Below are 26,842 nucleotides of genomic sequence, written 5' to 3'. Positions count from 1 at the left end.
ATGCTTTTCCTCTATTCCTCTGGTATCTTTTCCTGTTGGGCTATTTTCCTCATCAGATCCCATAACATGTCTACGCCCTCGCTGCCCAGACTTCTCCACACTTTTCCAGCTATCTGGTCCGCCCCCACAGCCTTTCCATTCTTCGTTTTTCTTACCCAAAGCACCCTCTCTGCTGATGTCCTGCACCGATCCCTCGTTTGACTCTCCATCCTCACACCTCTCTCTTGGATTCTCCTCATTTATCAGATTACGAAATATTCTTTCCATCTTCGTCTGATTTTGTCCTCCTCTTGTAGTACTACTCCTGAGGTGTCCTTTATCTGCTTGACTGATGTTATGTCTTTCGAGGCCTTATCTCTAGCTTTCGCTATTCTCAACAACTGGGCTTCACCGCCGTTTCTTTCCAGTACTTCATAAACCTCGTCAACAGGAGACGATAAAGAGGATGAAGGAAGTGCACTTAATTGTATTTTCTGTATAGGAAATAAAGAGCTGAAGAAAGACTCCATATGTAGAGGGAACGGTATACAGCATGTTCATTAAAAACAAAATTTGTTTTTAGATCACCAATTGTTCCCTAAGAACAATTAATTTTTAGTTACTTTTACCTCGAAGAAACAAGGTAATTTGGCTTTCTCTCCACAAGACGCTCGTGCTTTTCAATTTTGCTTCGCTTCATCTGCAGTTTAGAACGGTTGCTTATTTTAATTTAAATATAACCGAAGTGTTGTTTAAAACATGCGCAGTTTTTTAGCAAGAAGAAACGACAGAAGAAAGTTGTAATCTCATAGAATGGTTTTTATGTTATCGAAGAAGGTTCAACTTTCTTCCCAATGCTCTTGAGAATCATTTTAAATATCGATTTACAAATTCATTGTGAATATAATACTACAATCGATAAAGCTTGAGTAAAGTCCCATTTGACGTAAATTGTTCAGTGAAATCTTATCAAACAAAACACAGTGTCCCTTTCAATCCATTTAAATTCTAAAATAAACATGAAAAGGGTGCCAAAATTAATGATTCGTTTTCCAAATTCAAATTCAAGCTACAATTATAGTCGCTGAAAATATGTCCAGAAATCAATGCATTTTGATTAATTTTTATTCCTTATTTCATTACATCGAAGCTTCTACTAACAAACCGTACTGATGATAAGGCTGATCATGTGGTGATTGATGTCTAATGAAGTGTGGCCGGAATGTGGAGTCATAAAAGATGCTTTAAGTTGTAGCAATTGTAGACCTGTTTGGACTGAACGGTGTTTTGGAAGTTAATTTATTATTTAAATTAGGAAAATATATGAATAATTTTGCAAAATATTTCAAATTCATCAGAAACATACGAAAATTTTGTTTGTTCTTCGATTCATTGTGAATTGTAATTTTAGGAAAACTGAGTTCATTTTGGTTGTTCTGCTCGATTCTCTTATGCATTTAGATTTTTTTTAAATGAAATTATTTCTTTCAGATATTTGTTCAACTTTTAGGACAGTTACGAAGTTCTCTTGAAGAGATTGATTAATTATTTTTCTTCTTACTATCTGTGTAAACTTAGCTCTTTTACTTAGCACTAAAAATCTTATGGAAATAAATTAGCATCGCCGTTAAAAAAATTGTGAAAAACTGTGAATTTCTTGATCCGTAGTCTGTTTGCATTGAGGAATGTCATCGTACAGCCTTTCTCTCAGAAGTAGTAAGCATAACATTTAAAAAAAAAAAAAATGCAGCACTCCCAACCACAATACAGAAATAAGTATTTCAAAGAGTTCATTTTCTCTATCTTGATGATTTTTGACATTGAGGCACAAAAAAAAGTTCGAGCTCCACCTTAGAGGCACTTCGTTGAAGATGAGCAAATTACCAATCGCGGTTTCTTCTTTTTGTATGTTTTATTACAGAAGTTCACGTCTGCGATCCAAAGTTTCCGTATACGTTGCGAAATATCACGTCTCGGGCTCCGTAAGTGATGTCATTATTGCAGTTGACTGGAACTGATGCTATTCCTTGAAATGGCTTTTTTCGATTTTTTTTCCGATGCCACCGGTAGCCGAAGAAGCCTCCAACACCAAGCCCGGTATATATCAAGGTTAAAGTAACAGCGGTGATTATTACATTCGTTTGCGAAGTGCATACCTGTGAAACCTCGGAAGTTTTCTCTGATTCACGTGGAGCAGGTGATCCTGTAAACATTAAAAAAAATAAAATAAATAAAATAAAATAAAAATAAAACAACGATAATTTATTCCGCAAATTGCACTTTAGAGAGATACATTCCTCACTCGCTCAGGCATTCTTTTATATATTTTTTTTATTATTCGCACAGAAATAGTACAGAAGAAGATAAAAAAATTAGTTAATATAATATTAAGGTGTCAAATGAAGCAGCATATTTTTAGAAAATATTCCTTAAATACATTAAATGAATAATATATTTTCGCATCGAGTGCGTTTCAAATGATCCTTTTATGGTCCGCCTTCTACCCTTTGGAATCGGATTGCCAGTTTTCTCTCGGATCTTTAACTGCGTGTTATGGCGGAGGGTATTCATTCTTTTTCTGTTATTGCAGATGTTTCTCAGTGATCTCTTCACCCACTTTCGTCCTCATATACGTGCCGGCCTGGTTGGTCGAGTGGTGAGCCTATCTGCTTTCTACCCAAGAAGCTGCGGTTTCGAATCCTGCCAAGAGCATGGAGGTTTGTTTGTGATTGTCCTACTAACTATTTGCAAGATGTACTACTGTAACCTGTGGCCTAGTGCAGAATGACGTTCGTGCCATAAGAATCGAATCCAAACCTCATATGCGTAAACGACTTTCTCTTATTGACCTCAAACCCTGTTCGCAGTTTTGCTGATGGCACTCTCAATTCCTCCTACTCATAGCAGAACTCGAACTTCTGAAACTTCAAAGTTGTCTACTATTATTGCCTTAACTGTCCTTCGATGGAGGTGGGGATGATAACAATCCAGTCACGTCTAATGCTTTCAAAACACAATTTTAAAGAAAAAAAAGTCATTACACTGAAATACTTCATATTTCAATGAGATATTTTATTTGTATCGATTCATTGTACTGTGCTTCTTTCAAGCGTAGGCTGTTTGAAGTCTTGAAGATCATTGTGCATGAAGATGAGACTGGGCCTGTTTTTTGATATCACCCTAATTTTTTAGAGCAGTTGTTCATACTATGTATGGGTCAATAAACATGAATGTAATACATCTTGTGAACAAGAGTTGAGAATATTTCTTTGGCATTAAGTAGATGTTCTGAATTATAGATCACACTGAACTCGTGTCTTAATGTTCTAAGTTGATACAGTACTTCAACTAGCCAGAGAGTGCTGTTTGTCCTAGTTTACACTTCTCGGTTTAAATGTCTGTATTTCTCTTTTCTTATTTTTATGCCATTATACAAATATCTTTATACCTGACTGTTTAATTTTGCTCTATGTGTATACATCGTCAGTTTAAAAAGATGGCAATGTCATTCTACTTGCACTTTTACATACAAAACCTAATTAACATTTACAAAGTAAGTAGATTTTTATCTAAAAAAAAAGGCTGTTCTCCCCCCCCCCCCCTTCTTTGATAATGCTCATCCTAACAGTCAAGGCCAGATCTCGCATTTTGGACTAACATTTATTCTTAACCTTTCTTGCACATTACTTCTGTAGCATTCTGAAATTAAAAAAAATAAATAAAAAATAAGGTTGGTAGGCATACTTTTTCATCAAATCGTTACTTTTCACTTATTCATTTACTAACTTTGTACAAAACTATCCACCCTTAGAATACTGCTTTCGTATTTTTGGTGGTGCACCTAAGATCTGTTTAAATATTTTGATGCTCCAGAAGAGGACAGTTTGCTAGATGACGATCTCTCTCTCTCTCTCTCTAACACCCTTTCTCCAGCAAGGTCTTACAGAGGTCAGTTTTTCCGCATTGTGCCTCTTCTGAAGATATTCCGATGAGCGTTGTTCAGTAGAAAATGCATCCATCATACCCCCCCCCCCCCCAACACACACCATTTCTGCTAAATCTACAGCAACACGAGCAACAACTGTTAACTATTGCACTTGAATTGCTTCCTCATTGAGTCTGTTATTCGCATTCATCTTTCATTCCATCTATCTCGGTTCTGTGAAATTGCCTTTCCTGTTAAGCATTCTCCAAAGACTACGTCTTTCAGCTATTGAACTTTTTCAGTCTACTTTTCTCTCAACCCCTGCTCACACTGCATTGATTTGCTATATGCTCTGTGGCTGCTCGTCTGTAGAAGTGGCATGAAAATATATTAGTTGCATTTAACTCCCTCAGTGGATAACTATTGTGTCTAGATATTGCCTAATTTGTCATATCATAAGGTACATCCCGGTATTGACATTCATGAAAATTTTTTCTTAAAATTACGATTACAATTACCAAAGAAAGCACTGCATGGCGTGGATCTAATCATAGGCCTAGCAGAACTTACACCACTTTACAGTGGTATAATGGCTGGTTACTAAACGATGACTCATCTGTATTTCTAAAGGATCCGGATTCGAATCCCGTCAAAGAGACTAGGTGTATTATATATAATTTTTTAAGAGAGTTGACGTATTTGCACAAGTACCATTTCAATGATTATTAAAGAGATAGTTAAATGAAATAAAAGCTCCATTTAAATATCGATATATTCAATTTAATTTTGATATGCAACACATTTTGCATAGGCCCATGACCACCAGTGTCCGATGCAGAGAAATTCCATTCTTTGGGATTTCTCTCTGTGCATTGTCAGGTGAATCAAATCCTGCAAACTCTTTTCACAGTACTTCTTCACATCATTACATCTGCCTACCGTTCCTCTTGGCCACCCTTTCTGTTACCGTCCACTATACCCAAATATCAAGGTTTTGATTTATCATACACACACACACACACCCTGAAATATGCACGGTGTACCTGTGCATGTAGGAGTGATAAATACAGGGAGAATCAAGCATCTTCCCACGATCCCGAAAATCTCTGCTCTCAAGCAATAGCTCAGTTTTAATAATATTTGGCATTCTGAAATTTTCATGGTGAAACTTAGGCTGCATCTGTCTGAATTTTGAAGCTTCTTTTATTTTGTGATGAGTCGTGTCTGTTTGAGTGCTTCTGTGTCAGCCATGACTCATTTCATTAATAATAATAATAAATGTTATAAGTACCTTATGAGTTTATAATTAATTATAAAGTAATTAATTATTCTTATTATTTATTACGACTCTTCCACCAAGGAAAGGTTCAGCATGAATAAGAGAGCATGTTTTGCTTTGTTTTTGTTTTTCTTTCCTACATGCCACATCAGGTCACCGTGAAGCAATGGTGTTACACGGACAATGCAAAATCCTTTAAGGATCGAAGAAGATTTTGATCAACGTGCCATTGAGAGGTGATTTTCTTAGACTATCAAGGTTGATTGATATATAAAAGTATATGTTGTCGTATTCCAAAGCATATTTTTGTATATTAGTGAATATTGGGATCAAATTTTGGGGCAGCTGCTTTAAGTATTAATCTTTTGCAATTCATTTACTATATTACATGTTTATTTGTCTGTTTCCTACTGTCAAAGCCCATGATGATCTTTATCCTTTCCTCTTAATAGGTAAATTATAATTTCTATGTGCCCGTTATATCAGGAAATGTATGAAAGGAACATTTGAAGTTAGAATTTCGGAAGACTGTGCCGTGTTAGTATTTTGGTAAGAATTATGCCTAAATATAATCTTATTGAAAAAAACAGTAATAAATTTAAACGTAATACTACATTACTGAAATCAAATATCACAAGAAATCTTACCTCTGGGTTTGCTAAATGGCTTGTTGTTGTTGTTGTTCCACGGCGATGGCTGATTTGAATCCTCTCCCACCATGATTGCTAATGAGAGTGGTACTTCTGGGACATTATTATCTGGCACGGCTATTATTTCTTCTTCATCTCCTTTTCTGTGTGGATAATAGTGTGTAGGTCGATGTGGTGATTTGTGCGCAGGTTGGGGGGATGGGCTTCTCCATTTTTCTAAAGGATCTGCTATTCGTATCGGTTTCTGTGGATGATTAGGTGATGAATTAGGTCCATTGTGTTGATTTCTACCATATGAAGGCCATTGAGAAGATGTGTGGGGACTATTTCCATGATGGCCAGGAAAGGGGGCGGAATTGGATTTATAATTTCCTGAAACGTTATGAATGGGATGAGGATGAAACTGTTGAAATGTTGGTCGTTGGAAAGGATGCGGAGCGTTAAGTCGATGATTTTCATGTGTCATTTGCTGATGCTGATGAGGTGGATTCATAAAGTTAGGAGACTGATATCCTCCTTTGCTTCCAGGTCCATTAAAGTTAGCTGAATCTCTTGGTATCTGTTTTGACTTCTCTTCCCATTCTACTGGAAGTTCAACTGGTCTGAGTGGTTGTGGTGGTGGCTTTAATGGTGAATCATTTCTCGATATGGAAGGCTGATTGTAAACTGTCCCCGGATGGCGGTTATTAGCAGAAGGGCGCTGAAAAGATTGTTGATTAGATAAGGATAGGAAATTAGTACTTTTATGAAGTTCTTCATTTGAAATTTCTTTAGGCGTGTTTCGATAGTGAGGCTCGTTAGAAACTCTTTTTGGCTCTGGTTGGTTTTCTGGTAAGTGGACTATCGTGTCAAAATCTTTAATCTCAACAGGACGAAGTGGATATGGCGAAAACGGTACTCTTGAAATGTGATGAGGTGAATGACCATGTCCACCACGAAACGCCTCGCTGACACGGCCTTGGGGTAGGGGCAATATTTCACTATGCTGTATGGGCTTAAAATATGACCTTTCGGAAAAAGAAGAGGTGTTGTGTTTCACAAAAGAGGAATTTCTGTTATCTTTTGTTGAACCGTCGCTGGAGGAATTTGAAGAAACATTATTGTGAGTTGTTGCTAACTCTGCTTTGGGCGTTGCTGGATGTTGAACATCACGATTGAAATAAACAGAGTGGTCGGTTCTATTCGTGAGTGACAAATCGTCGTAGTTTTCAACTTCTCTTTTACGTCTTCCGTACGAATCTCTCTGGTTGGTACAGTGGATCTGAAAATAGGAGGAATGAAATTTCTCATTTCGCTGTTAATAATGAGAACTATTAATGTATGGTTGCTAGAGTTTTGAGTAAGCATTTTATATATCGGTATCCTAATTAATATAATTTAGTTATTCAGAACAAAATTCGCTCTATCGGAATACAGAACATTTCAGTTTTTAATTGATAATGATTAAATTTTATTGTAATTTCCATTAAGGAAGGATTTCAAACAGCTTTGCACTCTTAAAGATCGACAACATAAGCTATCTAATAAGCTACCTATTATGTGCTGAAGTGATATCGAGTTGCATATAATTACACAAGAAGTGATTATCATGTTCTCAGCGTTAGTAGTTCTAGCAGAATGGAAAGAACAAGATCTTAAAAAATAAGAAAGAAAAAAAAACGTCATGTGTCCACGTAAATGAAAGAACGCTTACCGGTTCACATCGGTCCTGACAGAAACGAATTTGCACCTCAAAATTGACTACTCCAGAAGAAGGAAATCGGAAAGCTTTGAAGCCCGAATATAAGGACTTTCGATCTTGAGCGTCTATCAAAAGCGGAGGGAAAATAGACGAATCGGTGGGACACCTGAAAAGAAATGTCGAAGAGCTATGTTATATTTATGCAGTCCTTAGTTTTCTTTATATATTTGGCATTTATTAATATATATTCGAATAAATATTTTATCACTTTAATATTGACATTGACATTTTTTATATTGACTTTTATTGATTTATTATTTATTATTTATTGATATATTGATTTTATTATTTTTATTGATTTTTAATATTGACTTGGCGAGACATGCACATTCAATAGAGTAAAACTCTTCAATATTAAATGCAGCATAAGCGTTAATTGCATAATGTTCTGTTAATAAGCACTTCAAAGTCTCATACGCAGGACGCATTCTATCGCAGAAGAGCTTAAATGATTATACTGTAGTATTAAGCATAGTTGAATCTTATAATATATGACATCGAGGCCGTAAGTGGCACATTTGAGCATATTAATGCGAGGCGTTATGAGAGAATTAATAGTGAAAAACATTAATAGATGATTTTAAATTAAAAGTATTACTCATTTTTATCCTTAAAACTTTCAGTTGGACTCTCTAATCCTATCAAAGAGCAAATATTGTACTAGTTAATGTGGAAAATGCACTGTGCTGGCATGCCTGAAATCACAACTTGATATATTTAGCCATATCATATCGTACGAATAGATACAGCGAGGAACATGTCGATTCTTTCTTTCTTTCTGTTTTAGGGTCTGATGAAGTTGTTTGAGTTTCAATGGTACCATTTTAAATATTATATATTATTGTATCCTAATTTCAATATTTCGTTATTGCATTACGATTTCTAATATCAGAGGAGCCTTGGTAGCTTAGTCAATCATGATGATACTTTCTGGTTGGAAAGATCTTGGTCCAATACCGTCCACGATGCGAAGAACTTTATAAAGGCTTTTCAATTGGAAGTGAAGCCTTATATGAGAAGTGCAGATTTCCGACCAGAAGCTCGAGATTTTCATCTCCTAAAACAGGCGCACCCACTAGAAGAACACACGCAATTCATAGTCACAATAGTCTTTGTCAGTCTGGTTTGCCCGAGTTGTTAGCATATCCGCTTTCCACCCGCAAGATGTGGATTCGAATCCTACCGTGGGTATGGATGTATGCAACTGTCTTTAGCTGGTAGATCAATTTAAACTCCCGAGGTGAGACCATCTCCTTGCTTGCTGGAGGCCTGAAGTGGCTTGAAAAATTTGCATGTTTGGTCTCTAGAACAGGGTTTCCGGATCAGGCAAATGAATAAAAACACCAAAAAAGTATTAAAAGTAATAAAAATAGAAAGAAATCCTTAGCCCACCCACGACCTAATGCACTACAATCTTTCGTGGATGAAAATCACAAAAAAAAAAATTTTTTAAATTGCTCCTATCATATTTCAAAACAACTTTAGCTTACCATCAGAGGAGATGTGTTTAAGCATCTCTCTTTTTCTCCCCCACCCACTAATTCCTTTGCACCACAGAGTGGTCACTTTCAGTTAATGATTAAAAATGCAACGATACTAAATGAAGTAAAGTTTATTTCTCTCCCCATCCCTAATTCAGACTTCTTTAATCACTAGACTAATACGAAGATCCACATCAGTCCTGTATTTTTGTCATTTTAAAAGAGAGGTACTGGAGTGTGTATATTCTGCTATTGGTCTACGTTCACCAACTGATTGCAATGTGTGTGTGTGTGCGTGCGTGTGATGAAATCTTCTATAAAGACGAAACAAGTCCTTCTCTATTTTATAATATATATTATAATATATAATATATATTATATTATATTAGGGTTACCAAGTAATTTTATAAAATTGGTTACTTTACTCCTAAAATTTATGTTCAGGCGCAAACTTAACTGTTTGCTTACTTGGGATTAGGAGTACAATAACCAAGTTTATAAAATTACTTGGTAACCCTAATATACATTATTCCCAAGGTAAAAAAAAACTTATTTACATCTATATATATATATATATATTTCTTTCTATATATATATATATATATATATATATATATATATATATTGGTTGGAAGTGGATACGTTAGCCACTTGGTCAACCAAATGTTTAGTAAAAGTCAAAAGATAAATCTTAAAATTAAATCTTAAATATAAATCTTCTTGTCCAATAGATAAATCTTAAAGACAAATTAGATCAAGAATCAAATTTTATTTTCAAAAGACATATAAGTCATACAAATCAAAAGAAAGAGCAAAGACAGTATTTGATTTTATTTATTCTGTAAATTATTTTAATTATTATTTATTTTCCGATATAACGAAAATTAAGGATGTAACTAGCACTTAACTTACCCAGAACTGTCTATCAAGAAAAGTGACTCTCCATTCTTGCTTCTGGCATACAGATTACGGGCAAATATGGCGAACGCACCTATAAGAGAACAAGTATTGTAATAATAACAAACGAGTACTAATATTGCAATTATAGTACAGTGTCGAATATCCAAGTTTTACATCAGGGCTCTTCAACCTTTCAGACAGCGCGGGCCGTATTAAAAATTTCAATGAAGCTCGCGGGCCACTAAGCAATACTGCGGTATTTAGAATTGTAAGATGCTTTCCAGATTCACAAGGAACGCTCTGCATTTGATACTTTACACAAAATCCTACAAAAATAAAAACTCAGCTTTAAGAGCATAGGTAGGAGTCGGGTTCATGATAAGTAAATACAATCAATACTTGAAAAAATATAATTTAATGAAGAAAACATTCATTTTTTACAATATCAATGGGCAACTTGGCAATAGTTTTCCTTGACCAGCTTGTCGATGTTGGAAGTCGCTATGCGCAGAGTATCCTCGAGATGTTGGTCGGTAATCTGAGTTCTTGTCTTGGACTTCACATGCTTCATTCTGGAGAAGAACTGCTCACATAAGTATGTGCTTCCTAACAAAGCGCACATCTTCAAAGAATGCTGGCGAAGATTAGGGAATGCGTCCTCAGATATGTATTCTTTGTAAAATGTAAGCAAGGACACATTGAATAATTTTTCTCTCAAAGAAGAGTTGTTTTGGAGTTCAAGCAGCTCCATTTGTACTGAGCCTGGCATTTCAGCAGCATTGACACTGAATGGCATTGAGAATAAATCTAAAGATGACTGTTGGTTACGAAAATCACAATCTCTCATCGAACTCACTTCGCAGCATTGCTAATTTTGTAGTGTATTCATAAAGAGACGTACAGTTGGACTCAGCGAGAAACTGAAAATCAGTTAAGTTTTATTTTGCGAGTTGTGCCTCCCAAAGTTTGAGCTTGGCCACAAAGGCTTTGATGTGATCAAACAGATGCACCAGTTGATCTTTGGATTGTAGCCGCGTATTTATTTCATTCATATGTAACGAGATGTGGATCACAAAAGCAAAGTCTGTCATCCACTTCGGATCGTTGAATTCCGCAATCGGATTCCCCTTGGTTTGCATGAACTGTTGTATTTCGCTCCTTAAGTCAAAGACTCTTTTAAGAACCTTCCCTCTGCTCAATCAACGCACAACACTATAATAAACCACATCGCCGTGATCCGCTTCGCACTCTTGGAATTGACGATGATTCAGTCCTCTTGCCCTAATAATGTTGACGACAGTCACAATAACTCTCGTGACATTCTCAAATCCAATAGTTTTCACTCACAAATTCTCCTGGAATTAAACAGTAATAATAGAAACGAAATCTTTTCCTTCCGCAGCAGCGCAACAAACGCTCCGTTCTTTCCCACCATAGGAGGGGCACCATCAGTTACCACATCCTCGAGGTTGGTTAAGCTGAGGTCGGAACGGTGGAGCATTTTCTTGGCGGCTTCAAGAATACCAGTGCCTTTCTTCGTTCCCATCATAGGTACGAGCGCTAGCAGTTCTCCTGTCACACTGAATTGTTGATCAATGCCACGGACAAAGATAGCCAGCTGTGCTGTATCCTTCACATCTGTGCTCTCATCTAAAGCCAGGGAATGTGATATTTCGGTGAATGTAGATATATATATATATATTGGTTGGAAGTGGATACGTTAGCCACTTGGCCAACAAAATGTTTAGTAAAAGTCAAAAGATAAATCTTAAAATTAAATCTTAAATATAAATCTTCTTGTCCAATAGATAAATCTTAAAGACAAATTAGATCAAGAATCAAATTTTATTTTCAAAAGACGACCGTTTTTTTAAAGTTCCTTCAATGTCATTCGCAAGTTCTTCGAACACGTCGTGCTACAGTTACCCAAGACAAACTCAGTTTCATAAACACTTCTTTATTATTTGTTCACAGAATTTCCCCAGCAGTGATGAGACATTCTTTCACAAACTCGCCGTCCAAAGAAGGCTTTTGATTTTTTAGCAATTTTTTGGCTATTACATAACTTACTTTGACGCACGCTTCGCTCTCTTCCCCTCTCTTCAATTTGGAGACTGTTCACTTTGTCCACACGAAGCTGCCCTTGAAGATGATCGAAATTGGACGCATGCTTTGTCTCATAGTGTCGATTTATATTGTAATCTTTTGATGCTGATAGTGACTCGAGACAAATTAAACACACTGGCTTTTCGTCGATCGGCAAAAAAAAGTACAAATTGGTCCACTTTTCATTAAAAACCCGACAAAAATCACTCGATTTACGCTTTTTACTCGTAGACGCCATAGTGATGGAAGGTGAACCCAAAAAATGACCCAAAATGGCCGTGTAATGGTTATTATCCACTGAATATGTCTCACGCTAATGAACAAAGTCTGGCAATATAAAACCACAATAGGCTATGGCTGACACGACGTGCGCTTATACACGAATATCGCACTGTTCACGACTGACTGACTGTGGATGAGATCCTCTTGTATTTATATGAAAATAACGAAGTATCGAGAACCTTTGAGATGTATCTGGAAGGCATTCAAACGAACTACTGCTTCAGCCATCTACCTGTGACGTTAGTACTAGTACTTAAGTACAGCCTGGCGCAGGTAGATGGCTGAAGAAGCACGTCTATTTAATATTTATTTTTATAGGATTTTATGTAAAGTATCAAATGCACAGCTTTCCTTGTGAATCTGGAAAGCATCTTACAATTCTAAATACCGCGGTATAACTTAGTGGCCCGCGGGCTTCATTGAAATTATTTTTTATTTAATCGCGTTTTAATGTTAAGTAGTTATTTTTTCAAAATGGCCGGCGGGCCATGCGTTGAAACCCTGTTTTAAATAGAACATTTTATTTTATTCCCAGCGTTGAAAAATGTTGATGCTATTTTCATCCTTTTCTAAAAATACCTTCATGTAAATTAAATTACTGTTACATTTTTCTTATATCAAGTTTTTGTTAAATTAATTTAATATTCCTTTAAAGAAAAAGAGATTTTATTGTTGTTTTCGGATAAAAAAAAAGTGGCTGGAATTAGGAAATAGAAATGTACATAAATACCTGTGATATAACCCATTAAGCAATGTATATTAAAACCTATATTAAGAGTTTTCTCTCTCTCTCTCTGTGTTGATGCGCATTGTTTCCAGTAACAAATATTTCAGACCACAGTATTTTATTTTTTTCAATTTTCCAACTTTTGGCTGAAGATTTCAAAAGAAAACTGAAGCCAAAATGTCTGAATCTGATCATTGATGTATTTTCCTTAATGTTTCAGCAGAAGTCTTCTTAGTTTTGTTATGTTTATTGGCGACTATCTTTAAAGTAATAGGCAACACTGGCTCTTCTTTGTAAGTAAACGAATTTGTAGAATCTCACGACGCTTGCCATCAATTTTCATTTTGTATACTGTACTTTTGAAAAATTTTGTTGATACTTCTGGGAGATGATACTTCGATGGAGGCATCCCTTATATTTGGGTTCATTGAAATGCTCAAGTATGACAGTTTACATGTTGTGTTGAAGAATACAAGAAGGATTTGCTCCTGCTTTTCGAAAACACATTTGAGAATATTTTTCACTATATATATATATATATATATATATATATATATATATATATATATTTCACTATATATATATATATATATATATATATATATATATATATATATATATATATATATATATATATATATATATATATATAGTGAAATATATATATATATATATATATATATATATATAGTGAAATATATATATATATATATATATATATATATATATATATATATATATATATATATATATATATATATATATATATATATATATATATATATATATATATATATAGTGAAATATATATATATATATATATATATATATATATAGTGAAATATATATATATATATATATAGTGAAATATATATATACACTCGGGTCTCTTTTTATGCGGTTTTGAAGTTATGGGGTGCATAACTTCAAAAGTTATGTACCGTTGTACATAATAAACAGCGTGTTGCAGCACATTCTTGGCTACCGTGTAAGTAGTGAGTGTCCGTGGTTTAATTTTGCACGTGAGTGAGTTTGTGTTTGTCTTTTCATTATCGTAAGTATAAATTTTGCTGATTTGTATTTTAAAGATTTTATTTGGCTCAATGGAGAAAAAAAAAAGCACCAAAGAAAAGCAATTTCTTGGAAATGAAAATTGCAATTTTAGATCGCTTAGCAAAAGGAGAGGGATCTACGGCGATTGGTAAACATTTTAATTTAGGCGAATCTACTATAAGAGCAATTAAAAAGAATGAAGTCGCAATAAGAAAATTGTCATTTCTGGCACAAAACGAAGTGCCAAATTATCATCGTACTCAAGAGATGCTTTATTAGAAAAAACGGAATGAGCGCTCGTAATTTAGATTGAAGAATTAACTCAAATAAGAATTCCTATAAGTGGTTATTTAATTAAATAAAAAGCTCTTCGGTTTTATGAACAGATGAAGCAATTAGAGCATCTACTTCCGCTTCCCAGCTGATAAAGAATGTTGAGCTAGCAAACGATGGAAAACCGGGTTTTTAAAAAGGAATGCACTTCATAACGTGACGATTACAGGCTAGGTTGCAGCAGCAGATGAAGAAACAGCCAAAAATTTTCAAGAGAAATTAGCTAAAATTATTGAAGATCGTGGATATTGTCCCGATCAAGTGTTTAACGCTGATGAAACAGGATTGTTTTGGAAGAAAATGCCTAGTCGAACTTACATCGCAAAGTCTGAGAAAAAAGCAAGTGGGTTTAAAACAAGTAGAGATCGAGTAACGTTGTTACTTTGTAGCAATGCATCAGGGGATCGAATGTCGAAACCCCACCTAGTAAATCGATTTCTAAGACCACGTGCTCTAAAAGGCAAAGATCTAAAACAGTTGCCGGTACATTGGATGGCTAATACAAAGGCCTGGGTAACAACTGCTGTATTTACTGAATGGTTCAATAATTGCTTTGTTCCAGAAGTGGAAATATGAAGCATATTTCCACTTCTGGAACAAAGCTTCATATATGAAGCAAAAAAAACTCTCGATTTTAAAATTTTATTAATTGTTGACGATGCACCAAGTCATCCGCATTTAGAACATCCAAATGTGCAAGTAGTATTTTTTCCACTCAATACAACGAGCATTATTCAGTCATTAAATCAAGGCATAATTGCTACTTTTAAAAAATATTACGTTGAGCATTCTTTTCAATTTATATTGGATAAACTAGAAAAAGAATCATTAACAGTAACTGACGTTTGGAAAAAAAATTTATATTTTGAACTGCTTAAATCATGTTGCATCTGCTATCACTGAAATAAGACCAAAAACTTTAAATAACTGGTGGAAAGCAGCTTGGCCTGGATGCGTTGCAAACATTGCAACCATCCAAACATCTGCATTATCAGTTGAAATAATTACTTTGGCACATGAAATTTGTGGAGAAGATTTTGATACATTTAGCCAGAATGATGTAGACGAATTGCTTGTGGATAATGCCTTAAGTGACGATGATATTATTGGATATCGATTAACTTTAGATATCGTCGAAGATCTAGAAAACGATAGTGAAGCGGAAGAAAAACCTGTCCCCCCCCCCTCACTGCAAATATAATTCGAGAAGGTCTTGAACTGTGAAATAAATTTGAAAATCATTTTCTTGTTAATGACACAAATTCTGAACGAGCCTTTGAATTCCAACGTGAGCTGAAGAACTGTATGTCTGGATATCGCGAGATGTATAAAAAAATTAATTAGTCACATCATCATCGCAAAGTTTAATCACTGATTACATTGTCAGAAGAAAAAAATCGGCACAGAACGAGGGTGAAGCTAATTCTGTTTGTGAAGAACCATTGCCTTCACCATACAGATCTGATGCACGGACTATGTCTTCTGATGATGAAATTGATTTCGCACCAATTCTCAAATGTTGCCGAATATTGTCTAATAGCGACGATAATTCTGATGAAAAAATGTAAAAAAAAAAAAAAAGTTACTTTTCAAGAAAAATTAAATGAATAAAGCTTTAAAACAAACTTAGGCATTCTTATTTTCCTGAATTTTTCTAAACTTTTTATGCGATTTTATGTTTATTTTAATTCATTGCTTCGGTTTTATGCGGTTTTAAAAAATTATGGAACGTATCCCTAATTTTTCAATTACGTTAGGTTTTTTTTTGTGCGATTTTTTATACACGGTTTTCTGTGGAACCTATCTACCGCATAAAAAGAGACCCGACTGTATATATATATATATATATATAGACACACTTAAAGTTTTTATTTACTAAAGTATCATAATAAATGTTTTCATTCACTAATTTAACAACTTACTTGAAACGTCTTGAAGTTCAATACGCAGTGTCAGTTCGTCACCAAGCCCCACCGCTTTTGCATCACGTCCTGAAGCATCCAGCACTCTCATTGCGACATTGGGTGGCGATGCAGTATTAGTCACTAAAGAGGTAACTGGTATCTGATATCTGGTCCTGCAAAATAAAAATAATACAGTCTTCTTCATTATGCGCTGAATACAAATTATTTTAAAGAATGGTTTAATAGACGTGATCTATTCTATTAATTACGAAATCTTCATATGAAACAAACATTTATTCTCCATTATGTAAGTTGTAGGTATCTATCGGTTACAAAAGGGCAAACGGAAACGAGACCCATTCATTACAGGATGAGCTCGGGGCCACTTGTTGATCATAATTGTTTTCTTTGATGCTCATGGCTAATTTTGTTGTATATTATCACGTGAACTGGTGTTTATTTGTCGGGTGAAGAGTTCGAGTTTTTCTTCAGGAAATACCCTTCCACCTCCTTAAAAGAATGAACTAACTCACCTACAGTTTAAAAACATTTCATTTCGGCGATAAGCATTGAACTACAGTCTTTTCTAATAATCGAATATTTTGCATCATCTTTCCATCTGTGCTCTGGAAGTGGCCTATTGTGGTTGACTACGAGATTTTGTTTTGGAATTTTCTACTCAATTTTTTTTCTTTGTAACGAAATAGTTTTTAAAAATTACCCATGATAAGTACAAGAGAGTGAAACATCATTCACAGAAATTGAGGATTTAATAAGGTTTAGATTTTTTTAAATTCAGTTTTTTGTTGTATATGCTCGATTACATTTATTTTTAAAAGTATTGAATAAAAAAATTGATTCTCGATTCTTTTTTCTGTTATGACTCTTAGCTCAATAATGATTCCTGATCTCCAATCTAACCACGGTAATGATTATGAAGTTTTTAATCCCATCCATTTAGCATAATAATAATAATATAGTTAAAGAAATCTAAGAAAAATTCTTAGTGAGATTATCATTCTTCAGAATGATAATCTCAGGGAAGAGAAATAAGAAATTTGGACGCCTATTTTTGCTTGAGGACTGTTTTCGCATAAAAGACAAAAGTCTTTCTGTGTTAAAATTATCCGATGGTGTAAGTAATTACAACCAACAAACCAGGAAATGTATTGCGACAGAGTATAATATAGTTAGTTTCTACTTTTTTAACGAAGGAAGTATTGAAGAAATTTGTTTTGAACATTAATTTTCTTCTTTCTGTATTATATTTTTTACAACTTTCTATGCTGAAACTATCCGAGTCTACTTTATGTATTTATTTTAGCTGTGATACGTTCATCCTGTAATAGATTGAAATGCAGGAATTATACTTCATGTGCATTGCGTTTCCCAAAGTAGTGTGTCACAACTCAGGTAAATGACTAAACAGTATATTCTTAATAAAGCATGAGCTCATATGTAGCCTGCGATACAGTACATGGTCTATATAACATGCTTTCAGTCAACTATGTCCAAATACTTAGCGAAGAGACGAAAAAATAAATAAAAAACTGTATTTTTAAATAGCCTCATTTCTACACCACTGTTTCTGTCTACTGCTTTGTGCTCGAGCTTCCAGACTTGACTAGCTGCTAGTATTACCAAGAGGCACTCATTACCATTCTCTTCTTCGGAAATTTGAATCAAGTCTAGGCAAAACGAAATCACGCGACCTTGTCTTACAGAATTATAAAATACTGCTTACGGCGGATTTTGAACATTCAGATGTCTTGGAGACGCGCAATGCACTGTTGTCATTACTGAACTAACAAAGTTGAAAACTCTTAAATGAATTGAACTGCTCTGAATATGTTCATTGCAGATTAGCAGATAGATTATATTTTTTTTTATTAAAAAAAAAGACAGCAGTTTGATAAGCCATCTTATCTTGAACTAGTTAGAACCTTGTTCCGGTTAACAAAATCAAAACACTTTCGCACTTCTTACTAATCTCCCTGTTTCTCCTGGCATTTTAAGCAAATTAAGAATGCATTGTGAAGCTACAGTTATATTTCTAGAACTCACGATGATTCACTTTACCTCATTAATAAACTATATTTGCAGTATTTATGTGCTCATATTTATTTGTCTCAGTTCTTTCGGAAAAGGACAGTAATGAGACAGGAACCATCTAAACTACGACACAATTTGAGGCGGGTTGTAGTTTGCGAAGATGGTGACGAGAATTTTAACTGTGAACACTCAAATAAAATTTCCATCATTTGTTTCTGTCTTGGTTGGTGTAAATGCATGAAAATGAAGGTCGGAAATGTTATGCCTGCTCAGTTTGTGCTTTGTATAACAGTTATTGAAAGTGAAACTATTTTTATTCCTAATTAATATCCGCAGATCACTTTTAAAAAAATTCTTCTGACCCACTTGTCAAAAAAAACCTGGAACTTAGATAAATTAAAAATACAATGAAAATGAGGTCAAGTAACAAAAATGTAAGTTGTTTAGAAAGCATTCTTAAGTTATGACAAACAAGAACTAAAATTACTTACGTCACTTCCATACCAGCATTTCCACCAACCAGTGGTGCCCCGAGAGTGTACGTTCTTTCTCCTGCTTCAAAAGAGCAGATGACTCTTATTGTTTTGTCGCTGTCTGTCATAATTACGGGGTGCTGCTGAACGACGACTTCGTTGGCATAACGATCAGCGCTCTAAACATAAAATGTTTGTTATTACAATGAACAGATTTCAATTTCTTAATGTTAATTGATAGTTACTATTCCACAGAATACATAATGTTTCTAAATTGTTACAAATATTCATATTCCACTGGACATCTATCATCACCACAGAGTCCCAGTTAGGATAGTAGGTTAATGAGGACTACGCGATACATCTTGTTATTAAAGCAATGAATGAGCCTCCATAGCTCAGTCGGTGTAGACCTTTGGTCGGAAAGACCTGGGTTCGATTCCCGTTCATGACGTGAGAAACCTTTATCTGGTCTCTTTCGACTAAAGGTGAATTAGCTGGTCTCATACCGAGGTAGAGGATTTTTTCTCCCGAAAACTCGGGTTTTTCGTCCCTCAGAACAGGCAAACCGGCCAGTAGAACACGCGCAATTTAGACAAGAATACTTAGAGGTAATCAGCTTATCCTCGTATTACGGTTAAGAAATCCAAAGATACTTGGAAGGCCATGGGCGCTGAAGTGCCTGTTAAAAGCCACTGCTGGATGATGGATTAAAGCAATGAATACAGAGAGATTTATTGTAACGAATCTCTATTATAATTTCTATATCACTTCAGAATAAAGCCTTAATCTAAACATATCGTTTAGAAACGTTATTTACCATGTTACAGTTTTCGCCATTTGTTAGCAAGAGAACTTAACTAATTAGGGACACTTTTTACTCCCAGTTTAGATATTTCGAATACACTCTATTATATCCAACTTACTGTATTGTAGAATCAAGGGAAGATGGAGGCATTTTTATATTTTCAAATTTTGTGGAAAATGCCATGAGTGAGCATATCTTAGAATATCTCATTTTGTGTTAAATAGTTTCTTAAAAGAAACAAAAAGTTCAGTTGTAGTATCTTCGGTCTCCATCAGAGAGAATACTCATCACTCAACAAGAGATACTCATCACTGATACCAATTTTTTTTTTTAATTTTCACACATTTGAAAGTATCTCCGAGTCTGATCATGGCGGTATTCAACTCTAACGTCACTCAGTGTACAGAGTTTAGAATAATGATATACTGCAGAATGTTATCCCTTGGATAACACTGCTTTTAATAAAATAACAACATTTTCTCATTCCTCGAATCATTTTCGGACTATCTGTATCTTGTGACATGGCGTTTTATTCATTATCCACGAAAACAGATGCATCGCTGTCTTTGAGTTAGTAAATGAGTTGAAAATCTCATTGGGAGGTGGGGCAGTTGTGGATCACGCCAAAGTATATTTGATATAAAATATCAGACAATGGTCCAGCTCACCGGGCTTTTTTTTTGTAATATTTTCTGTGGGAATTTCAGCCCAAAATGAAATGATTGTTGTTCCACATACATTTATTCTCCAGATCTTTCACCCGGAGACTTTTATTTAAAAAAAAAAAAAAATTACGTTGCACTGAAGTGAAAAAGAGTTGATGATATTACTCTACGATTTAAAAAAAAAAGCAGATTATACTTGCCAAGTTCAAACCCCAAGACCGCTGGAAATGTTTTCAACACTAGCTCGAGTGCTAGACTCACTGTAATTTCGTTGGGGGTAGCATGAAGCAGAAGGTAAATGCCGTTAGCTAAGAGAGGGGGGGGAATACAATCCGGAAATTTTTGATCACACCTTCCATTATTGAAGATGATACTTATTGGACAACATTCATCATCATGTTCCCCAGGGTAGCACTTCAAAGATTGAGCCGATATTTGAAGGCGATTTCTCGATATCTACCGTGTAATAACTATTAACCTTATATGAACGAAGTGAAATTAAACAAGTTTTGCAAGTAAAGCAGGAAGTTCAGCTCAATAATACTTACGTCTTGTTTGGTGCCACACCTAGATCCCAAAGAAACAGCAAACTGTAAAGTTGTCTGACCAGTGCCCACAACGAAGCACTGGGCAGGATTTCCCTTGGCGTATACTCTTCCGTGAAAGGGATTTCCGAAGTTGATTGTCAGCAGCATGTCCTGTTGGTTACACTGGACACTCACTACATCAAATAAATAAAACAAGTGATAAATCACTACGACTACATCCTAATGCAATCATAGAAATGAATAAGAATGCCCGAAAATTCCGATATTCTATTCATTTTATGTGTGCTTAAGTTAGTTTGATGCATTCACTTTGTTACCTTTCAAGTAAGGTCAGGCGTGTAAAGATTTACTTATAAAGTTCTCTGGAAAATAATAAAACTTTGAACAATTGGAACTTCAGGTGGTGTAATATGGATAGTGGTTTACGTAGCGCAGGCAATCGATTGACTGTAAACTAAATTGTGTAGTAAAGCGCCCTCTCCCAGTAAGTCCGTGGACTCCATGGAGATTTCATGTAATAATTAAAGAAATCGATTTCAAATAATTATAAAAATTGTTCTTATTAGTTTTAATTATTTCTTCGTGGACCTCCATTGGTGGATAGAATACTGCGGAAACACGGAACTGTATATCATCGGTAATAATTCGAAAAGAATATTAAGTTTATCCGAGTTCATTCATTTATGTTCGTTATGAAGTTTAAAATTTTTCGCGCTGAAATGTTTTCATTTCAATCTATTCACGTTAATTATACTATTGAACTTGTGATTTGAATAATGTGACATAGAAAAATGTTCTCATTACAGTTCTTTCAAAAACTGTTTTCAGTTAACAGGTAACTGATTGTTATCATTGCTTTTTGTTATTGTTGTTGTTTTCCTTAGAATTTGAAGCGTTGTTCCAATCAAACGAGATAATATGAAAATATTAATAATAATACATAATAATAACAACAATAATAGCTTACAAACTATCATTCGCTCGGATAAGCTTTCGTATCTAGTCTATAGACTTGTGATTTGTAGACTCTGAAAAGAAGGAGAAACTTATCGAGATTATTTCGTATGATTATATATAAGCGGGAAAATTTAAAGAAAAATAATTAAGTGGCAGGCGGATTTTTTTTTTTTTTTTTTTCCTTTTGTCAAAAGGAGAATGGATAGAATTAAGATATATTTGTGGTAGTGGGGGGAATTGTGTTTACTAAATGTTAAGGGTACTTCAGCATTAGCGAAGTTTGAGATATTCTTCACCACACGCAGGATCTATTAATTCTGTTTCTTCCGTTAGTTTACTGAAAGTGTCTTAAATGCTTAAGATGTAATATTAATTGACACTAAACATTCAAGCAGTTAAATAGAGTTAACTTAATATATATATATATATATATATATATATATAGTTTAATACATGTATTCTAGACATGGTTAACATGTTTTATACGTCATCTGTTAGTCGCAAAATGTAAATAAATATTATTTAAAAAAATAAATAAATAAAAACATAAGTAGGAATTAGAAATTAGCAAAGTTCTGGAGATTATGAAAAAGACAACCCCAACAAACTCGGAGAATTCAACTGCTCTCTCTCTCTCTTTGTTTCTATCTATCCGTACAAGTAGCTTAGCCATGAAGATATATTTCACTTCTAAGCATTTGTTTGCTTACGTTTGGATAACACAAGAAGAATTATATCATACTTGACAAGATTTTTTTTTTTTTTTTGTCAGGTATGATAAATCCTGTAGCACATTAGTACGGTGGGTGGAACGAAGACTTCTCAAGCCGGTGCAGGCCTCTCTTCATCTACCACTTAGAAACATTCCCGCTCACAGCTCGATTCAATTCATAACATTATGTAAGCGGAAACGCTATGAAGTCATTTACTAAAATAAAGAGCCAAAACGCTACACCATTTGCGAGCTAAATTATAAAAGGTAGTGATATGAAATCCTCAATATGTATATATATATATATTGAGGATTTCATATCACTACCTTTTATAATATATATATTGAGGATTTCATATCACTACCTTTTATAATTTAGCTCGCAAATGGTGTAGCGTTTTGGCTCTTTATATATATATATATATATATATATATATATATATATGCAATTTTTACTGCGAATTTGAAATGGGAATAACAGATATCAAAAATACTTTTTATTTTATTTATAAACATTAAAAACTCTTTTGCATTTTTATTAACACCAAGTGAAACCTGTCTTTCAGTTATTTTGCAAGTTTCATGAAATTTTTTATTATTTAAAATTGCGTGAAAGTTGGTGCAAAGTGATTAAATCAAATAATCTCACCTTGTTCGCAATTTCCCTTTTCGCTGTATATGGAATTTCTTCGAAACTGAAGCCCATCTTGGCCTTTAGGGATGCTCATCGTATCTTCGCTGCTAAGGACGCAATCTCTAGCTACAGTCTCAAAACTGACAGAGCGACATGTGAACTGTCGTTCAATATCGCACTGCCGTTGACATTCCTGGAGGGAGAATGCTCTCGAGATGCTATCGATAAAAGGCAGAAGGCGGTCAGCATATTCTCGATATTGGCAGCTGGGTGGTTCTGAACGAAATATTAATAAGTTAAATGCCTTTCCGTTTCTAGATGAATTAGCCACCAAAAATATTTATTTAAATAGCTTGGTTTGAAACTTGATCCCCCAAAAAAGAGAGTAAAACTAGCAACCATTAAATTTTTAGTTTTTTCACCCTTTCTTAATTTCTTTCTTTCTTTCTTTCTTTCTTTTTTTGTCAATTTACAAACTAAGCTGTTTTAATCAACATTTTTGTTGCCTCATACATATAAAAAATAAAAATAAAAACGTATTCTAGAATAACGATTTGTGGGGGAAAAAAAAGATATTTAATTTTCATTTATCCTTATTTTTATTTGAATTTAACTGATATAATTATCGTGATTTCTTATGTTATTCAATTATTTGAGACTATTTCAGGTCACTATTCTAGTCTCGTGTGATCACGTTTGAATTATGTTAAATAGAAATATTATGAAAATAGATTTGCTCACTCAACATCGCTCATGTGGTTGTTCTAAAAGCTATAAGTTATTATACATAAACTCAGACCATTATTTGCGTTTAACAAGAAAGAAACCATACTTATATACTGATTTGGTAAAGACAGTAACAACCGCATAAAAATAAATAAATAAAAATCAACTCATTCAAAATCTGAATGCGTTCTCTCTCTCTCTCTCTCTCTCTCTCTCTCTCTCTGGATATCCAGACTGTGCCGCAAAAAATTAATCGAAGTTATTTAACGTTATGCAGGCATCATGTGTTTGACCCCAAATGCTAATTAGTGTCTGTCAAGTGTTCTGTTTGTGTGTTTGTTCATCGAGTAATGCAGTTTTGGTAACTGACACATCCTGCTTACCCGAGAGACAGTGGTTTTCCAGGTAATCGACGTCTTCCTCTGTCGGATGAAACGATGCAGGTTGAGAACGACGTGTTTTAGAATACAAACGACAGAGTCGACGTCGGTAGTGATACGTAGCAGAATGGCAAGGTGGAACTTCCCGCAAGCACAAGTCTTCGCAGTCTGTGCGTTGATTTACATCCGAGAATTCTCTAGTTGGAATCCCAAGGAACTTGTGTTTCAGAACACGTTCAAAGGCCCACAGTTTGGGACAAGTTGGCTCTGAAAAAGAAAAGAGAAAAAAATCAAAATTATGTAATAAATGAATATTTTTAGTATAAATTCTGGACATCGTAAAGACTACTTTATTGATGGTGTTTTATAGAAAAGGAATCGGTGGTAATTTTGAGAAGTAATTGTGATGTCACAATATAAATATTTAAATAAGTTGAGTAAAAAAAAGAGATGAGTTTGTGGCTTTTGTACACAAAGGATAGTCCTTGAACGTTAATATTCGCGCATAGCTAATAGCGTTAAGTTAATAGCGGAGAATTTCTGTTGTTCGCTGTTCCCATGAAACACAATAATTCAATTTGTATTGATTCGAGTAACTTTCGAATATAGGTAACAAACTCAAACGATTTATATTATTAAAATATGCAGGTTTTTTTTTTTTTTTTGTTGAAGTCACATTTACTCTTTAGGTATCCTCCTCAAAGAAAGAAAAAAAATATCGCGTAAAAACATCGAGTGAAAAATATCCAAAAATAACTGATAGAAATTAGATTATCAAATTATTATTATTATTATTATTATTATTATTATTATTATTATTATTGTAAAATTATCAAAACATTATTAAGATAGTGTTTTGATAAAAGATTTCAGATATATTATTGCTGCTAAGTTCTATGTCTATAGCGTAGTTATATATATATATATATATATATATATATATCGTTAAAAATGGACATTTCGATAACCTCACTCATACAGATACAAATAAATTAAATCCCTCTACAGCATACAAAAAAAAAAAAAAAAACATGTACCTTTCAGGCAGATTTTTTCGTAGTATGCTATCTCTGAAGAAGGAGAGAACGACCCTTTCCCCCTTTCAGGTACATTCTCAATGCCGAAACAGCTCTGAAAGCTCGCATACTGCAAAACAAAACCACGACAGCGGTTTCCAAGTCGCTGACATTCTCTGTGACATTGTCCCACAATTCCAAGAGGAGTTCTTGTAGACAGTCTGTCTCGTCGTGCAAATCGAGGTTCAAATCCCACAATTTTCTCGTACGTGTATTGTTCTGGTAAACAGATGGTAGGAATCGTTATGGGGGTAATCGGAGGCTGCGTCGGTGAAGGCGATGGTAGGATAACTGTATATGTTGGCTCTTGTCGACCCTGAACTCTGCAGTCCTTTTCGGAATACACCGCGTTCTGTTTGAAAGCGGCCGTATTAGGATTCGTTTGTCGGCTCTCTCCGCTTAGGTAGCAAATGCTTTTTCCGTCCCCTGTTTCTACTTTACTGTAGGACCTACAATTGAATTCACGCTCGCGGTCGCATTCTTCCTCGCAGCTCGCCGTTCCTGCAGTTCGAGATGCGATTTTCATGATGTACAACAAGGACATGTTAGGTTCCAGTGGCTTGTAGCTGCATGCTGAAGTGTCTGAAATAAATGCGAAAAGAATGAAGTGGAAATATTCAAAGATCTCAGAGTTATCTTGAAACACTTTTAACTAAAGAAAATACTTAATAGAATTGTCTTAAGTAAATCATTTGCACTGATTCCCAAACTGAGTGCATTTGTTTCCTAGGGATGCGTATTAATAAACAGATATAAATTGATAATTTGAGAATATGAAATATGCATTTTTATTTTTTAATATATCTGTTGAACTTGTATAGGAATACGGATACCGTTAGTGGAAGTAAAAAAAAAAAAACTTGGGACCCTAGTCTAAAATAATAGGAGATGATATGTTTCTTTATTTTTATACAATAGTTATTTAAATAATTTACGATAACATATTTGCTTCAATTTTCATATAGTGCCTTGCTTATATTTCCCAAACTGAAAGAGTAATTGCTATGGCGTATGTAGAAAAGTAATTTTTACTTTTTTTTTTTTCATATCCTATAAAAAGGAAAGTTTTACATGTATAGCATGCAGCCTGAAGGATGTTTTATAGTGATGTCACATGACAAAGACATTGCCCACCATAAGACAGTAAAAGATTCTTCTTTCGGTCATATGGCTAATACCTCTTCCTATGTCTTTGAGTATGTTTAAAACAGGTTTCTTTTTCTCTTACTTTGTATACGTTAAAAGGTATTTGTTTGAACATTTTCAGCACGAATTGTCTTCATGATTTGGAAGAAGGAAAAACTGAATGAAAATACCTGACATAAAACTTGCTAATTCAGACGAAGCAGTTCGAATGTGACAAATTTTTTACCGCTTTTAGTAAGTAGCAAATGTTTCGGCAAGACCTTCTCTACCGCAAGGGAAATAAATTATGGACCATAAAAACTGAA

At 34.4% G+C, this 26,842-nt stretch overlaps 1 protein-coding gene across 1 annotated transcript in view; it reads right to left on the bottom strand.

The window, feature by feature from the left end:
* Positions 1-1,086: 1,086 nt before the first annotated feature.
* The window catches only part of LOC150108748 (uncharacterized), a 52,094-nt gene continuing 26,338 nt past the window's right edge, over positions 1,087-26,842 (bottom strand). The window contains exons 10-19 of the mRNA XM_090390515.1: positions 25,353-25,973; positions 24,319-24,582; positions 23,225-23,485; positions 20,907-21,079; positions 18,904-19,064; positions 16,379-16,533; positions 9,968-10,046; positions 7,527-7,680; positions 5,831-7,094; positions 1,087-2,182 (exon numbers count right to left, since the gene is read on the bottom strand). Of these exons, the coding sequence (XP_090246641.1) occupies positions 1,905-2,182; positions 5,831-7,094; positions 7,527-7,680; positions 9,968-10,046; positions 16,379-16,533; positions 18,904-19,064; positions 20,907-21,079; positions 23,225-23,485; positions 24,319-24,582; positions 25,353-25,973 (3,410 nt within the window). The 3' untranslated portion in view covers positions 1,087-1,904. The remainder of the gene's footprint in view (positions 2,183-5,830; positions 7,095-7,526; positions 7,681-9,967; positions 10,047-16,378; positions 16,534-18,903; positions 19,065-20,906; positions 21,080-23,224; positions 23,486-24,318; positions 24,583-25,352; positions 25,974-26,842) is intronic.

The sequence above is a fragment of the Typopeltis vanoorti genome, chromosome 3, assembly GCF_054136105.1.
Source record: "Typopeltis vanoorti isolate ZY-2024b chromosome 3, IOZ_Tvanoo_1.0, whole genome shotgun sequence".
NCBI lineage: Eukaryota > Metazoa > Arthropoda > Arachnida > Uropygi > Thelyphonidae > Typopeltis > Typopeltis vanoorti.
Note: the sequence above shows the minus strand (reverse complement) of the source record. Positions and strands in the feature narration are given on the sequence as shown.